The 18439-nt window shown below is 44.9% G+C and overlaps 1 protein-coding gene across 4 annotated transcripts in view; it reads left to right on the top strand.

Moving 5' to 3' along the window:
• Positions 1-18439, top strand: part of piezo1 (piezo type mechanosensitive ion channel component 1 (Er blood group)) — a 398994-nt gene that overhangs the window by 221611 nt on the left and 158944 nt on the right. For 3 of the 4 annotated variants that reach the window (XM_085991683.1, XM_085991682.1, XM_085991679.1), the window contains exons 6-7: positions 2673-2853; positions 3314-3527. In XM_085991683.1, coding sequence (XP_085847809.1) covers positions 2673-2853; positions 3314-3527 — 395 coding nt within the window. The remainder of the gene's footprint in view (positions 1-2672; positions 2854-3313; positions 3528-18439) is intronic. The other variant, XM_085991680.1, reaches the window with a different exon arrangement.

The following is an 18439-nucleotide window of genomic DNA, read 5'->3' as shown; positions in this document are numbered from 1 at the left end:
TGGAATATGAAGCTACTCTTCAACAAGTTGCATTCCCACAGCTGTTGCATCAGCTTAAATATCTGATTGCACTGCATTGCGGTTTCTTGGGTATTAAATGTATTTGTAATCAGTCATGAAAAGTACAGCCACGGAACTGGCGTACTGCGAGCCAGCAGTGAAACTGGAGCAGCTGGATTTAATCCGCCCACGTGGATTTCCACATTGACACTGGAATAGGGAACTTGGATTTAATGGGGGAGAAATTCGGTGGGCTGCGCCACCAGTTAGCGCCTAAAGAGGGCACTCAGTGGCTTTAACGCCACTGGCCACGCCTCCTGCGATATTTAGCTGGGGCGCTAATGGCGGTGTTAGCCTGTTGCGCTGCGCCACCACCGATGATGTCATCGGTGTGCGCAGCGCCCCACTACCGCCCCATCGCGATATTTGGCAGCGACCGCCTCTGTAGCGCCACTCGCTAATCGCGCCCGGTTCACGGGGCCTACCTGTGGCGGCAGTGGCGCAAATTAAGGTGGAGGTGCGGGGCGGCCGCTTTTTTCGGCGGCCGCCTGCCAGCATCTCTGTCCCTGGCCTCCTGTTCTCCCCCCGTGGCATTGCCGGCTGCTTTCCGAGAGCCCGGCACTTCTCCTCGGTGACGGGCTCTTTTGCCGGCACTCGCGATCGCTCATCGCGCTGGTGCAGGCCCCTCCCCCTTAAGAATGGGAGGAAGGCCTGCAGTACCGCAGCGCGCCGTGGCGCTGCAGCACGTTGCGCTGCGATATTCAGTTTCAGCGCCCTAAGAGGGACGCGGAGCGCCTCGAGCCTCGCCCCGTGTCCCTCTTGGGGCACTCAAGCTGAATTTCCGGCGATCGTTGCTGCTCCAATCGCAGCGCAAAATCCGGCGCCCAGGCGAGCTTGGCGCCCCGTTTGCGGCTTAACCCAATTTCTCTCCCAATGTAAACAAAGCAACAAATAAAAAGAGAGAGGATTTTTGATTCATGGTCCATACATTTGTATTGAAGCTTTCAGATGACCAACATAGAAACAACTAGCAGTATCATATGATGGATTAATTAAAAAAACTAAACGTACAAAAGCTGAAGAGAATGTTTTAAAAGTTCATTCTTGGGACATGGGCGTCGCTAGCAATATTGGCGGGTGGGAGCAACGCAACAGGCTTTCATACACCGGCTACATTTCTTTGCATTTGTACTCGGAAGATGATTCTTCACACAAATTGCAGCACGTTCTGGAAGGACTGTAGTATTATTGAAGCTTGGAGGAAGGTTCTGAATTTAAATGTTTCTCTAAGCTAAGTCTTTTGGTAACACTAGGTACTGTTGCAGAGGTATTTGTTAACAAAGTAAATCTATAAATTACTTCAGTCATTTCTTAAGCGTTTTATATTTCTTGATGTCGCTATAAAAACAAACCCGCTAAATAGATGGACAGTAAAGGTGTTTCCCCATATTACTTGCAGAAATTTATTTATATAAATGTGGTAATTGAGGGAAAATTTCATTGCTCGCTGCAGTTGTTGAGGAACATTCAATTCATTTACTTTCCAGAACCAGTCAAAATACTGCAGTTCTCTTAAAAACCTGTTTTCAAAATCTTTTATTGGTGGTGTGTATCCTACTTGCACATTCTAATACAGGTTCTTGCAACAACATAGCATCTGACTTGTTATAAGGAATAACACAAGATAGTGTGTGTGTGTGTGTCTGGGAAGAGTTATAAATCAGTTAGAAAAAAGAGAGGCAAACCAATAAAATTAGTTCAGTTACTTTTGGAAAATGCCAGCTTGGATTTTTACTAACATGAGAAACCAAGTATATAATGTAAGAAAGATGCAAAGTTAACAACATTTACAACAAGATGATTATGTTTTTCTAACCAGTTGCATTTTCTATGTTTGAAATGTGTCACAGAGCCATCCTAGTCAGTTGAAGCGACTCAAATAAGTAGCTGACTATCATTTCCAGCATGCATCTGTGTCTACAACTCCCAGAAATAATAGACTGGCTCGCTACAGAAACTTGCACCTGAAACACATGGGACAGTCTGCCAATTTGATATTGTAGATAAAGACTATTTTTGAAAACAATTAAAAGTTTGTAGAATTTTTATTCAATAGTTTGTATATTATACTTCTAAGCACGAAGGAAACAGAAGGAATTATAAGGAAAATATTAAAACAAAAGCTGTAACCTGGTTCCTGTGCTTTAAAAAGAGTATCAGTCATGGTCTGGAGCCCGAAATTTGCAAGCAATTTCCAGTGTGCGGTTAAGCTCTGATTTTGCCTCACCCTGTGTCTGCTTAACAGTAGTTAGACTTTTTGGCATTAAAGTTGCACAGCTCCATCTTAACACCAAAATAATTTGTTGCGCATTATATGAGAATGCTCCTGTATTTGTTTTTTTTAAAAAGCATCATATCTAATTTACTGTGGGCAACCGCACGAGAGATCCACTCGTGTATATTGGTATTATTAATATGTCTAGCTTCTCAATCGTACTAAGGTTAATAATGCTGTAGCTAATTATTTTTGTGGGTTTTGTCTTGCCATCACAATACCTGATGGAATTTGCTGAGCTGGTAGTTGGCTTGTCAAAATTTATGTTGTAGCGCTTGACATCCTTTGGGATTCTTCAGACCCATTTCTAATTAGACCAGTTGTGTTTGCATGTTAGCAGGATGAAGATGAGGAAGGTATGGAGTTGGAAGATGCAACAGAGGATGAAGAAGATACAGCTGAACAAGAAAGACGGAGACGAGCCCGTACAGCCGCACTGGCACGACTGCGGGTGACAGCACAAAGACTTCTCGAAGCTACTGGGAAATTTGTGGCCCTTCTATTTTTGGCTTTAGCTGGTAAGTTTTTAAGAATGACTTTTTTCTCACCAGTTGTTTGAAACATTTCATTTTGAAAGTGTACTGTTTAGTATCTTGGCAGAGAATCAGTTATGGCATGTCAATTCTCTTGCCATTGTGCATGATTAGCTTTACCAGTTTGGCCCAGGTTACTAAGCTGGGCATTTCACCACAGAAGTAAATGAATACCTGCTCTCCTGTCCTGTAAACTCCTCTGATCTTCAGAGAGATTGTGCAGGTGTTTTAAACTGTTGAGAGGTTTGAATATACATAAGTACATGCATACTCCGTCAGCTAAAGGAAAGTGATGTAGCGGTTACTAGCTATTGACTGAGGATGGGGGCTAAAGCTTAAGAAATATGTTGAAGGTAGACAACACAAAAGCTAATGTGTTGCTGCTTATTTATATTGGCTAATGTATTACGTGTAATACTGACACAGTATTGCTTTCTTCTTCCAGGAATTACAGTTCCATCTGCTTTCTCTGGTGTTTATTATCTGCTTTTCATTGGAATTAGCACATGGTGGGCCTGTCACTTTCCAATGAGCCATATTGGATTTAATACAATCTGTGTTATGGTGGCATTTTACACTGCAGGCCATGTTATCTGCTTATATATCTACCAGACTGCATATATCCAGGAGATATTCCCCGCTGATGGGCTCTGGTCCAGGTAGGGAAATGCATTTACTGAATGATGTATGTATATGTTCACTGCATGCACCATGTGGGCAAAATCAATCTAAATCTGTTTAAGATCTATTTACGTAGGTGGGCCATTTACAAAAAAAGAAAACACCTCAACTCCACAGTGATGATATCCATTTGTGATGTCTTGTGTTCGGTGCAGCCCTTGGATGCTCCTATTACCAAATTTTCTTGTACTAGGAAAATGAAGCAAACCTATGGAGGAAGTATTTTGCAACAGGAATTTCACCTGGTGTGTAAAAGGAATTAGAAATTTATTTAGGCTATGCCTTCATTCTTGAGGGTAGTTTCTAATAGTGACAAGATTCCACAATTGGGCTTTATTTTATGCTGAGACAATGGCTGGAGAGGAGGATAAAGTCGGTGGCAAGGGTATGGAGTTTGTGGTAACCAAAGATGATAGCTTTAGTTTTCCCGATGTTTGAGAAGTGTGTGACAACACAGTATGACAGGACAGAAGCTGTAGCAGGGTCAGAAGGGTTGATGGCAAGGTAGAGCTGCGTGCTGTCAGTGTACCTGTGGAAGCTGATCCCATGTCTGTGACTGATGTCACCAAGATGTAGATGAGGAAGAGGAGGAGCAGCCAAGGTAACAATGCAAGGCCAGGAAGAAAAGCCATTAATAGAGCTGCTCTGGCTGTGATTGTATAGATAAGAGAGGAACCGAGCAAGGACAGCCCCACTGAGCTGAGGAGTGGCAGTGGAGAATGTCATCCATGACTTTGATTAGGGCAGTTTCACTGATTTGGAAGGGCAACAACCTGATTGGAGAGATTCAAACAGGGGATTGCAGGAGAGATAGGCATGGATCTGGGAGGTGACAACATGTTGAAGAACATTGGAGAACAAAGAGAAGTTGGTGGTGGGGTGGGACTTTGCTAGGACAGAAGGTTTGAGGGTGGGGCTTTTGAGGAGGGTGAGTGATGATAAAAGTTTTGAAAGGGAGGGATATGGTGCCTGAGGAGAGGGAGCCATTTACAATGTCAGCTAGCATGGGGACCAGGTAGGGAAGTTGGGTGGTCAGCAGTTTAATGGGGTTAGAGCAGGAAGTGGCTCTTGTGAATGAGATGATTTTGGAGAGGGCATGGGGTGAGATGGGACAGAGACAGAAAGAGAGAGGAAGGTTCAGGGTTAGGGCACTGGAGGCTTGGGGGAAGAGGACACAGGTTCAAACTTGTAAAAGGCAAATTTAAGACTGATGTCAGGAAGTTGTTTTCTATACAATGACCAACACTCCGAATGGAATTCCAGATGAGGGAATTGAAACAAAAACTTTGGAATCAATTAAGAAAAAAAGAAAAAAGACTTGCATTTTTATAGTGCCTTTCATGACCACTGGATTTTCCAAAGTGCTTTAAAGCCAATGAAGTACTTTTGAAGTGTAGCCACTGTTGTAATGTAGGAAACGTAAAGAGAACGTTGAATTCTGTGATAGGGAACTGTAGGTTCTTCTGGATGGATGAGCTAAGAAAGGCTAAATGGCCTTACTCATCAGTAATTGTCTTGTGATTCTTTGGGGTCGATTTTCGTGGAGCCGTCAGGCGGAGTTTCAGGCATATGGGGGGGGGGGGGGGGAAAGCCCGAGTTTGGGGATCCCGACACCATCCCGCCTAAAACCCCGCTCCACGCAACTTTCAGAGGCAGCGGGTACCCGCCCCGCAATAGAACCCGCCGACCCCAGGCGGGAAGGGATTAGTGCCAATTAACTGCCTGTTAACAGGAAGTTTTTAGCCTAATCCCTATTTTGAGGGGTTTCATGTGGGTTTCCCGACAGCTCCAAACCACGCCAGGCTAGAGCAGGCAGGCCGTCGGGTTGAAGGAGTTGGAGGGGTCGCGATGTCGGCGCTCAGGTGAGTGATGGGTGCATGAGTGCAAAGGTAAGTGTGTTTGGTGTGTCTAAAGTGTGTAAATAACTTTTACTTACCTGTACTTACCTTAACAGCCTTTCTTCCTGCAGTCGTCGTGAGTCCATCATTCAACCGGCACTTAAAGCTGAATGGCTGCGATCTGTGAAAAGTGACAACCTTCAGCTTTGAGTGCTACTGAGAGTTCTAACTGAGTCTGTGCAGAAGGACTCATGTTAGAACTCAGACTGTCAGTGTTTCACAGCTTGAAACAGCTGTGAAACACTGATATTTCATCTGTCAAGAACTCTTGACAGATGAAATTGCAGTCTGTGATGTCACCTGTTGCCGGGTGGCCCTTAATTGGCCTGCTGAGCCCACTGGGCGGCCTCAACAAGGGAAAATCGTGCGGATTGGCTGGACGTTGATGTAGGAGGGTCAAAAACCCGAAAGTTGTAGTCCCGCCTTCTTCCCGACAGCTTCGGGAAAATCGACCCCTTTGAGATCATTTAACTATATATATTTAAAAATATGCTTAAGGTTGGACGAGATGTGTTGAAACACACGTTTTTTTAATGCCTAGCTTCTAGAAAATACCAGTTTGAAATCAAAATTTCCGTGCTATCACCATGAAATAAAACAATAGTCTTTTTGCATGCAGTTTTATGCTAATGCGTGTAGTCTTTGGCATTTTGCACCTTCTAAAGGAGAAATGCTAGGCAATAAAACAAGGATAGCTAATTCTAAAGTATTTCTTTTCAAGCTTCCTCAATGTCTCAGTTGGTAAAAGCCTCAGATTTGATTCCTTGGTGGAAATTCCATCTTTTGCCCGCAGCAAAAAGAGGTAGTAGCCGGGTTAAATAAATCGGGATCTTATGACATACGTAGGACCCAGATGCAATTTTAATGACCCACCAAGCGCATTGTGTGATGCAGATGCTTTGCTCAATAAAACATGGTGGTACAGCAGGAAAGGCCAGTGTTAAAGTTATTTTTTGCGGGGCCAGGCGGAGTAGGAGTGCTTCTCCAAGGCTCCTCAAGAACAATATGTGCCGCTGCAGCCTTGGACATCCCCCCCCCCCCCCCCCCCCTAAATCATGATTGCAACCCACCTCCCTGGACATACCTTCCTGCTGGCCGGGTCGGCCTCTGGGCCACTTGATCTTGCACCAGCCCAGAACTTCAGCATTTGGCAACTGCAGCTTGCCGGTGGCATGGTAATGAAGCCCTGCCCTCATAATGGACCAGGCAGGATTGGGCGGCTGGCCGGCATTTTGTTAAAATCTTACTAGCTTATATTTGCCAGGTGATGAGGATTCTACAATTTTTCTGGGTGCCCCGGATAATGAAAAGGAAAGTGGACTACGATCCTTGTCTTAGTTTGCTGTTCAGACTTGCTGGAAAGTTCATATGTATGGATTGAGGTGAGGATAGGATTGGACTCGGCTATGATGGCCCCCAATAGCTAAATAGCCTGCCAGCACTCACTGTCCAGACTCACACCTGAAGAACGCTCACTTGGGCAGGAAGGAACTGTACCCAACCACAAGTCAACACTTTCAGGAGGGGGGGCTCTAAAATGTTCATTACATTTACAACTGTTTTAACTTGTATTGTTTACATAACTCTCCTTTAATATTTCATTTCTTTTTCTGAAATAGAAAAATGAGCAAAAGACTTCATGACCACAGCTTAGTTGCTTCTGGTGACTTATTATATACGACAGAAGCATTTTAACGTGAAAAAAAATGCAAAATTTGATTATTTGAATTTGTTCAGGAAACACTAATGGATTAGATTTTCCAGCAGTCATTTACGACTATGGATGTACATTATTAAAATTGTGTTCAATTTTTTAGGCGTTGCAACTTTATAAAATTTCCTCAAAAGTTAGTTTCTTAATATTTATGTTTTTGCATTTTGAAATGGACTTTAAATTAACAAAATGAGTAACTGTTATGCAGCGAAACAGGGGTGTCAAACTTCCCAAATTCTGAGGTGTGGGCTAGCGCCCTGCTCTCGTACCTCCGCCAATACCGAATTGGAACAGTCTCTAGGAAGTGTCTGATAGCACCCTAGTGATTTTCTCCACCCATTTCCTTCTTCCATGAGCAGGATCTGGCCTCAATTCAGTATTTTCTCATGGTAGTGTGATTAATATTTTGAATGCAGCATTGTATGGGATTACGAGAAGTCAACCACTCTTGACACTGTATCATTGCTCCAATGTGCTATTCCACGATTGTCGGCTGGCTATGTCTTGGGGTGAAAACAGTGTTCTTATTCACCATGCCACCCAATCCCTCTGCAGTGAATAGCTTGCTGTTCACTAGCATCAGCAGAATTATGACAGAAATTCTTTAGTGATCTCAGTAAGAACGATATTATTGCTCTGTTGTAAGGGTTAAGTGAATACTGTGTTTCTCAAACAATTCATTTTGAAATACAATATAATATCAAGACTTTTAAATGATTACAATTTGGCCGTTTGCAACAGAAGTCACTCATGACTTATGTAAAATTTTAGCTGTAAAATGGAATCGAAACAAAAACAGCTATTTACATAACAAGGGTAAACAATGTAATTAAAAAAAGAATCTGCAAAAGCTGGAACTTTGGAATAAAACAAAAATTCTGGAAATATACATCAGAGCAGTCCTCTCTATAAAGAGAAAAGGCAGGTTAATGTTTTGGGTGTAAGATCCTTGAGAACTAAAAACAGAAAAATAATTAAGCCTCTTTGTACGTCGACATGAAAGAAAAAAGATAGAGATGGTGAACAACAGATACTCCAGTGCTTTTCGAATGACCTTCAAACCGTTTGAAAGAAAAGCAGGAACCTGTTGAATGTACAAAAGATCATTGTGCTGAGGCAATGAAAAGACATTAAAAGAAGAAAAACAACAATGTGTAAATAGTTAATATTTAAAGCATGGGAAAAAAGGGCACAGAACCACCCTGACTAACCAGCTGTGCATTTGCCTGTTTTTATTTTTGGGACAATTTTACAGGATGAACAAAATCAGAAAATGTTGGAAACACTCAGGAGGTCAGGCAGCACCTGTGAAGAGAGGAAGATAGGGTTACTGTTTCATGTCTATGATGAAGGATCATTGACCTGAATTGTTAACCTGCTGAGTGTTTCCAGCACTTTCTGTTTTTATTTCATATTTCCAGCATTATTTGTAGTATTTTGCTTTTTGTGTTACAGGATGAAAAAGTGTAGATTAGGCAGAAACTGTTTTTAGATTTTCCACTTCTGTTCACTTTTCAGTATTTGCTGGGTGACATTAAATGTATTTGATTGTTACATGATTAACAAAGACTTTACACTCGTGTAGCTCAGCGCCATGTTAACTAGGAGCTTGACTATAACTTCTGTAAGCATTGTCCCTTGTCCAGTCTCTTCCCACCTACATCTGCGACTCTTCGGGCGCCCTCTGCCATTTTAACAGTTTCCAGTTTCCTGGCCCCAACCACCTCGTTTTCACCATGGACGTACAATCCCTCTATACCTCCATTCCCCACCAGGATGGCCCGAGGGCGCTCCGCTTCTTCCTTGAACAGAGGCTCAACCAGTCCCCATCCACCACCACCCTCCTCCGCCTGACTGAACTTGTTCTCACATTGAACAACTTCTCCTTTGACTCCACTCATTTCCTCCAAATTAAAGGCGTTGCTATGGGTACCTGCATGGGTCCTAGCTATGCCTGCCTTTTCATGGGATATGTGGAGCATTCTTTGTTCCAGTCCTACTCTGGTCCCCTCCCTCACCTCTTTCTCCGGTACATTGATGACTGTATCGGTGCCGTTTCCTGCTCTCGCCCTGAACTAGACAATTTAATTCACCCTGCCTCCAATTTCCACCCTTCTCTCACCTTCACATGGTCCATCTCCGACTCTTCCCTTCCCTTCCTTGACTTCTCCATCTCCATCTCTCTGGATAGGTTATTGACCAACATTCACTACAAGCCCACTGACTCCCACAGCTACCTGGACTACACTTCCTCTCACCCCGCCTCCTGTAAGGACTCTATTCCATTCTCCCAGTTTCTCCGTCTCCGCCGCATCTGCTCCGACGATGCCACCTTCCGCACCAATGCTTCCGACATGTCTTCCTTTTTCCGCAACCGAGGATTCCCCTCTACCGTGGTTGACACGGCCCTCGACCGTGTCCATTCTATCTCCCGCACTTCTGCCCTCACCCCTGCCCCTCCCTCCCGGAACCACGATAGGGTTCCCCTTGTCCTCACCTTTCACTCCGCCAGCCCCCACATTCAACGGATCATCTTCCGCCATTTCCGCCACCTCCAACGTGATCCCACCACCAAACGCATCTTCCCCTCCCCTCCCCTTTCAGCATTCCGTAGGGACCGCTCCCTCCGAGACACCCTAGTCCACTCCTCCATCACCCCCAACACCGCTTCCCCTTCACCCGGCACCTTCCCGTGCAAGCGCAGGAGATGCAACACCTGTCCATATACCTCCCTTCCCACTGTCCAGGGCCCCAAACACCCCTTCCAGGTGAAACAGCGATTTACTTGTACTTCTTGCAATCTAGTGTACTGTATTGCTGCTCACGATGTGGTCTCCTCTACATTGGGAAGACCAAACGCAGATTGGATGACCGCTTTGCGGAACACCTCCGTTCAGTCCGTAAGGGTGACCGTGAGCTTCCGGTCGCCTGTCATTTTAATTCACCGCCCCATTCCCACTCAGACCTCACCGTACTCGGGCTCTTGCATTGTTCCACGGAAACCCAGCGTAAGCTCGAGGAACAGCACCTCATCTTCCGATTAGGCACTTTACAGTCTTCCGGACTCAATATCGAGTTCAACAATTTCAGATCATAACCTCGGCCCCTATTACATTTTTATATATATTTTTTATCCACACCTTTGTTTTGTGCCCTTCCCCCTTTTTTCTCTCCCACATGGCAGCTGTCTCTCATTCTGCCAGCGCATTTCACACCTCATCTAGAGCCGTCTTTTGTCTCTTTACTAGTCCTATCACCATCTCGTCTTGTTTTGAATACCTCTTAATGTCCCGTCACTTCTCTTTTATTCTTTCATCCCCATTTCCCAGCCCCCAAACCGGCCTTTTAATCTGTTTCATTTCCTGTGTTTTCTCAGTCCTGACGAAGGGTTTCGACCTGAAACGTTGACTCTATTTCTCTCTCCACGGATGTTGCCTGGCCTGCTGAGTTTTTCCAGCATTTTCTGTTGTTACTTCTGTAAGCATAACAGCTTAACAAATAATGTTTGAAAGCAGTTTAACAGTTTAACTTGCCATTGCCCCACCTGGCTCAGCGGTGCTTGGAGCCAGCCCATTAAGCCCTCTGCCTCAACAATTACTGGAGCCTGCTATGTTTTTTTCAAGTGCGAGAAGCCCTAGACCTCCGGCAACTTGGTCAGCAACTTTTGAGGCTGCCTGTGCTGGATCTTTAAGGCTGGCTCTGAGCTCTGTCACCCGATCATCTCTTCCCGAATCTGCTTGTCTATAATGTCTCGGTGTCAATGTCATGTCCTACTAAAAAATGGAATGACATGGACAAATAAACTCCCACTTCTGTGATCCCTGCATAACTGAAATATTGCAGCCAAACTGGCCATGGGTATCTCTGTGCTCATCCAAAGTCACCTAATGCAGGCAACTTTGCCCTTTATATAATGGTAGTCTTTCATCAGGCCGCTGTGCACCATTGTGGCACAGTGTTGACAGGGGTTGGGGGTGGGGGGAAGTTGTTAAGGGGCTTCAGTGGAAATGAAAATCGGGTGGGTTCTATAATGGGCGAGTGATCCACTCCGCCAGTTCACCGCCCAAGCAGTGAAGGTGAAAGTGACTCTCATAGATTGACATATAAGTACAGAGAGGATAGGACAGGCCAATATGGCTGTTGTTTTTTATGCAAAACAAAATGTGAAGCTACCGGAAATAATTAAAGGCATGGGGCGTTATGGATTGAGATAAGAAATAATAAGGGAAGTTAATTGTATCTGTTACAGATTACCAAGTCCGAATGACGCTACAGATGCTGAACTTTGCAAATAGATTAGGAATGTATGTTTGAATGGGAATACAATTGTCATAGGGGATAGTAATTTACTGAGAATTAATTGGGAGGCCTATAGTCAGAGCAGAAGCAGTGATTTAAGGGAAGAAATTCCAACTGTGCTGTTGTGGAACTACCACCTGACATTTTAGCCTCCGCATAACTGTTTCCTAAATCCTTGGGACAGGCCATTGCCATAATGGGAACAGGCAACCGCAGCAGATGGGGAACAAAAGGGGCGGGTACCCAGCGGATTACATGGAATCTTGGTATGGCACTCAAGAGGACGAGCAACAAGCCAGTTAGACTGAAGATGTATGTGCATTAAATTATGCAAGTTTTGCTGCCACGATGATATGCCACAGAATCCAACAGCAACTGATCCCTCTGAGATCAATTGCTGTTTGAATTTGTCGTGGTGGGGGGCCCCCCATGCACCCTGGAACAGCGCCAATGCTTGCTGTCTGCAGGCATAGACCAGAAGGATCCCAGACTTATTCCCAAAATGACATCGGGTCATGGGGAGGGGAGGCAGGCAGAAGACGACCCATGCCCCCTCACTTCGATTTTGCCTTGATGAGCAATGGGTCAAAAACATGAGGGGACCATGTTCTGTCCCAACTTTTGGTCCCTCTGCCACAAATGGAATTTCACTGCTTGACTCCATGGATATGATCATGGATTGCTTTTTTTTTTACACAGAAAGTTAAGGAGCACACGACATAAAAGTCAACTTTGGATCTGGTTTGCTGTGCCAAACCAGAGATGACTAAACAAGTTAAGTTTAGGTAACAGCTTGAAAGTGACAGAAAATGCTTTTAAAATATTTTTTTAAGAGCACAAAGACAATTTCACAAATAGCCATGTGTATAGCGGTGATAGTTCTTCAGCTTAAGTGTGTGAATGCAGTATGATGAACTTTTCGTGACTACCCACAGATAGTAGAAACACAAGTGCTAAATCCATAAATGAGTAGTGATGACAGTCATGGAGAAGTTTGCAGCAAAGACCAACCTGCTCGAATGACTGAAGGAGAAAGCATGATGGTGAATAGCATCCCTGGGGCACCAAAAGGGGTAAAGTAGGTGGATGAAATGACCTGGAACTAAATACATTCGGTAACAGGTGCGACGGTTATTAATAGGATATGAATATCTCCATGCTGTCCTGGCGGACTCTGTCAATAAGTTATGCATTCAAAATAAACCAAGTGAAGTGGCTGTGCAACTTTGAATTGTTTCATCCATTCTTAAATTCTAATATGTATAATGTTTCTTCTGAGATCAATTGTAATTGAGGGATGAATTAATTAGGAAGCATTTCCCAGAAAAACTAGCCATATTTAAACAAAAATACAAAAGCAAAATACGGCTGGAAATCTGAAATAAAAACAGAAAATGCTGGAAATGCTCAGCAGGTCAGGCAGCATCTGTGGAGAGAGTAACAGAGTAAACATAGAAGATCGGAGCAGGAGTAGGCCATTCGGCCCCTCGAGCCTGTTCCGCCATTTAATGAGATCATAGTTGATCATCCAAATTCAGTACCCTGTCCCTGCTTTCTCCCCATATCCCTTGATCCCTTTAGCCTTAAGAAATATACCGAACTCCTTCTTGAATATATTTAATGAATTGGCCTCAACTGCCTTCTGTGGTAGAGAATTCCACAGGTTCACCACTCTCTGGGTGAAGAAATTCCTCGTCATCTCTGTCCTAAATGGCTTACCCCTTATCCTTAGACTGTGACCCCTGGTTCTCGATTCCCCCTGCCATCCCAGGTATCAGCCTGGTGAATCTTCGCTGCACTCCCTCCATGGCAAGAACATCCTTCCTCAGATAAGGCAACCAAAACTGCACACAATACTCAAGGTGTGGTCTCACCAAGGCCCTGTACAACTGCAGCAAGACATCCTTGCTCCTGTACTAGAATCCTCTTGCTATGAAGGCCAACATACCATTTGATTTCTTAACCGCCTGCTGCACCTGCATACTTACCTTCAGTGACTGGTGCACAAGGACACCCAGGTCTCATTGCACTTCCCCTTCTCCCAATCTATTGCCATTCAGATAATAATCTGTCTTCCTGTTTTTGCCACCAAAGTGGATAACCTTGCATTTATCCACATTATACTGCATCTGCCATGCATCTGCCCAATCACCCAAATCATACTGGAGTTTCTCTGCATCCTCCTCACAGCACACACGCCCACCCAGTTTTGTGTCGTTTGCAAACTTGGAGATATTACATCGAGTTCCCTCGTCTAGATCATTAATATATATTGTGAATAGCTGGGGTCCTAGCACCGATCCCTGCGGTACCCCACTTGTCACTGCATGCCACTCGGAAAAAGACCCGTTTATTCCAACTCTTTGCTTCCTGTCTGCCAACCAGTTCTCTATCCAAGTCAGTACCTTACCCCCAATCCCATGTGCTTTAACTTTGCATGCTAACCTCTTCTGCGGGACCTTATCGAAAGCCTTTTGAAAGTCCAAATACACCACATCCACTGGTTCTCCCTTATCTATTCTACCAGTTACATCCTCAAAAAATTCCAGTAGATTAGTCAAGCATGATTTACCTTTTGTAAATCCATGTTGACTTTGTCCGATCCTGTCACTGTTTTCCAAGTGCTCTGCTATTACATCTTTTATAATGGACACTAGCATTTTCCCCACTACCAATGTCAGACTTACCGGTCTATAATTCCCCGTTTTCTCTCTACCACCTTTTTTAAATAGTGGAGTTACCCTCCAATCCATGGGAACTGTTCCAGAGTCTATAGCATTTTGGAAGATGACCAGCAATGCATCTACTATTTCTAGGGCAACTTCCTTAAGTACCCTAGGATGTAGATTATCAGGCCCTGGGGATTTATCGGCCTTCAATCCCATCAATTTCCCTAACACCATTTCCCTATAAATACTGATTTCATTCAATTCCTCCCTGTCATTAGACCCCATGTTCCCCGACATCTCTGGGAGGTTATTTGTGTCCTCCTTTGTGAAGACAGAACAAAAGTATGTATTTAATTGGTCTGCCATTTCTTTGTTCCTAATTATAAATTCCCCTGATTCTGACTGCAAGGGACCTATGCTTGACTTCACCAATCTTTTTCTCTTCACATATCTATAGAAGCTTTTACAGTTAGTTTTTATGTTCCCTGCAAGCTTACCCTTACTCTATTTCCCCCCTCTTAATTAATCCTTTTGTCCTCCTTTGCTGAATCCTAAACTGCTCCCAGTCCTCAGGTTTGCTGCTTTTTCTGGCCAATTTATATGTTCTCTCCTTGGATCCTATGCTATCCCTAATTTCCCTTGTTAGCCACGGTTGAGTCACCTTTTTTGTTTTATTTTTATGCCAAACAGGGATGAACAAATTCTGTAGTTCATCCATGTGATCTTTAAATGTTTGCTATTGCCCATCCACCGTCAACCCTTTGAGTGACATTCCCCAATCAATCCTACCCAACTCGCGCCTCAGACCATCGTAGTTTCCTTTATTTAAATTCAGGACCCTAGTCTCTGAGTCAAGTAATTCACTCTCTGTAGTGTATGTACCTTGAAGAAGGAACTATATTCTGCAGCCCCTGTATACTGCAGTACCAGTAGTGACCACCCTTGTATATAAGCCTGTGTAGTAACTTTGTATAGTAGTTCCAGTTTTGTCTCCATTCAGAAAACACCTGTTATAACCAACTTCTGCAGTCCGTGTCTGAATTACACACGGACATTACATGGGCGACGAACAGATCCGAACTTACCTACAGTTCTGCACCACCTCACGGGGATCCATCCCTGAAGCGAAATTATTAGAGGTCGAAGCCAGAAGGAAGAAATCCAAAAAGAAAAAAAAACAAACAGAAGAAACGGGCGTCGACCGTGGGCAACCGCCCTCTGATTCATCGAATTCGAAGATTTGCAGGAGAGGCTGTCGAGAGCTGGGCTTGGTTATCCAGTCTATGGTGTTCCAGCTAATCGGGCTGGTGGCAGGTAGTACACTGATCCTTCCTGGGCTGCGGCGGGCTAGAGCTCGATCGGGTGGCTTTTCAATGGGGCCGAGCAGCGTTGTTGGGAAGAGGAGAGAGAGAGGGTGCAGAACACAGGGCGTGGCCGGTGCTACGAAGCCGGGCAGCGTACAGACCCGAGAAGAGGGAGGGAAGTGTCCCATAGGGTCTGCTCTGACGACGGGAACAGTAATTAAAATAAAAGAAAAAGAAATTAGAAGCGCAGAAAGCCGCGAGGAGCTGCAGTTTGCCACGGGGACCGCGGAGAGCGGCGTTGGCAGCAGCGCGGGGGGGAAGCGCGCGAAGACCATAGGGCGTCGCCATCAAGGCATAAAAACGCCAGCAACAGTGCTGGCAGCAGCGGAAAAGGCAGAAAGCGCAGGAGGCGCCATCTTAATCCAGCGGGGAAGAAGGCAATTTTGTTCAACCGGGGAAGAAGGCAAAGCGCGGGAGGCGCCATCTTAGATCTCCAAGATGCCGAAGACTGGCAATATCACTGCCTTCGATAATGCAATAGAAGACTGGACCACGTATGTGGAAAGAGTCGAAGTATATTGCAAGGCAAATGAAGTAGCCGATGAGAAAAAGGCATTGGTACTACTAAACTTAATGGGCGCAAGAACGTACGGCCTATTGCGGAACCTGATCACTCCAGTCAAACCGATGGCGAAGAGTTTTAACGAAATTGTTGATATCCTACAGGGACACCTAAATCTTACACCGCTGCTGATAGCAGAAAGATTTAAATTCCACAAGAGAAATCAGCATAAAGATGAGAGCAATGCTGATTACCTTACGGAACTACGCAAGCTATCAAAGCACTGCCAGTTCGGAGCAGGACTGGCAGATACCCTACGGGACAAATTTGTCTGTGGACTCCGGAGTGAAGGAACCCAGAAGAGGTTACTCTCAGAGAAAGAGCTGACGCTAGATAAGGCTTTGAGCGTGGCAGTATTGTACGAAGCAGCAGCAAGGGGAGCTGCGGAAATACAGCAAAAGCCACAGGAATACGGCACCCATGAAATGACACGGGGATTTGCAAAATGTTATCGCTGCGGCAGAACAACCCATGACCAGAAGGACTGCTGGTCCAAGGACAAAACATGCAGGTAATGCGGAAAGATGGGACACATTGCACGAGTTTGCAGGTCCGGGAAGAAGACTAACGACAACAAAAAGACTACTAAGGAACAGTACAGGAAAGTACAAAAGATGACGGACAGTAGTTCCGAAGACCAGAAAAGCGATAGTGAATCCGGGAACAAGAGACTAAGCTGTCTCAAACTACACAACGTAATCGCAAAAGAGGATCACCGAACCATTTGGGTCACCCTCACGATAGCAGGGTCCCAAGTCAAAATGGAATTGGATACAGGATCAGCCCTGACCGTCATGAAGCGACGAGACTACGAGCGGCTATTCTCACACATACCCTTGAAAGACACATCCATTGTCTTGAAGACATATACGGGGCAGAAAGTATACCCCAGAGGGAAAATAAGGGTGCCTGTCGAATACAACGGCAAGGAAATACAGAAATTGTATCTCTACATTCTGCAAGATGGTGGACCACCGTTATTGGGACGTGAATGGATCAGAAAGATAAGTTTAGACTGGCACTCCATTCAGGCACTGACTGTGGCTGGTAAAAAGGATGACGACGTCACACCTGGACGATTGTCAAAAATCTTAGCTAACGCTAAAGAGGTATTTCAACAAGGACTGGGAACTCTTAAAGGCATAACCGCCTCGATAAAAATAGAAGAGAATGCAATTCCCAAGTTTTTCAAAGCAAGACCGGTACCGTATGCAATTCGCCCAGCCGTCGAGGCAGAGCTGGAGAATGCAGGCATGTTATCTAAGGTAGACTAGAGCGAGTGGGCGACACCCATCGTTCCTGTCATGAAGAAAACGTTAAACAATAAGTCTGAGGAGCCAAGGAAGGTTCGCATCTGTGGGGACTTCAAGGTGACTGTGAACCCAGTCCTTCACACAGTACAGTATCCTCTTCCGAGGATAGAAGATATTTTCGCCTCACTATCTGGAGGGAAACGTTTTACAAAAATTGACCTAGCGCAAGCATATTTGCAGATGGAGGTTGAAGAATCCTCTAGGAAATATCTCACGATAAACACTCACAAAGGTCTTTACCAGTATAATCGACTGGTATTCGGAGTAGCATCAGCTCCGGCTATATGGCAAAGAGCGATGGAACAAGTCCTGCAAGGGATTCCGGGGACTCAGTGTTACTTGGACGACATCCTAGTGACAGGTGAAGATGACAGTGAACACCTTGCCAACCTAGAGCAGGTGCTCACTAGACTAAGAGAACATGGGCTATGAGCCAATCGCCCCAAGTGCAGTTTTTTAAGAAATAAATATCATATTGTGGCCACGTGATTGATGAAGAGGGGTTGCATAAGTCCCCTGACAAAATTGAAGCGGTAGTTAAGGCTCCAGCGCCTGAAAATGTGTCGCAACTGAGGTCATTCCTTGGATTGGTGAATTACTACCATAAGTTTTTGCCGAATTTGTCCACAATTCTGCACCCACTGAATGCCCTGCTACAAACTGGAGTAGCATGGAAATGGAGCGATGAATGTAAGCGGGCCTTTCAGAAGTGTAAAGGCCTGATCACTTCAAGAGAGGTATTGGCTCACTACAACCCATCACTACCGATAAGACTGGCGTGTGATGCATCTCCCTACGGCGTTGGAGCGGTACTGTCACACAAATCCCTTGATGGTTCAGAGAGGCCGATAGCTTTTGCGTCACGCTCGGTAACTGCAGCCGAGCGTAACTACACCCAGATTGACAGAGAGGCCCTCAGCCTGGTGTGGGGGGTGAAGAAGTTCAATCACTACCTGCACAGACAGAAATTTACTCTACTAACTGATCATCAACCTCTTGTCTCCATTTTCAACCCTAAGAAGGGCGTCCCGATAATGACAGCACAACGGCTACAGAGGTGGTCCCTTTTCC

Source organism: Somniosus microcephalus, chromosome 6 (genome assembly GCF_052327205.1).
Source record: "Somniosus microcephalus isolate GS21.2 chromosome 6, FLI_Smic_1.0, whole genome shotgun sequence".
Taxonomy (NCBI): Eukaryota; Metazoa; Chordata; class Chondrichthyes; order Squaliformes; family Somniosidae; genus Somniosus; species Somniosus microcephalus.
Note: the sequence above shows the minus strand (reverse complement) of the source record. Positions and strands in the feature narration are given on the sequence as shown.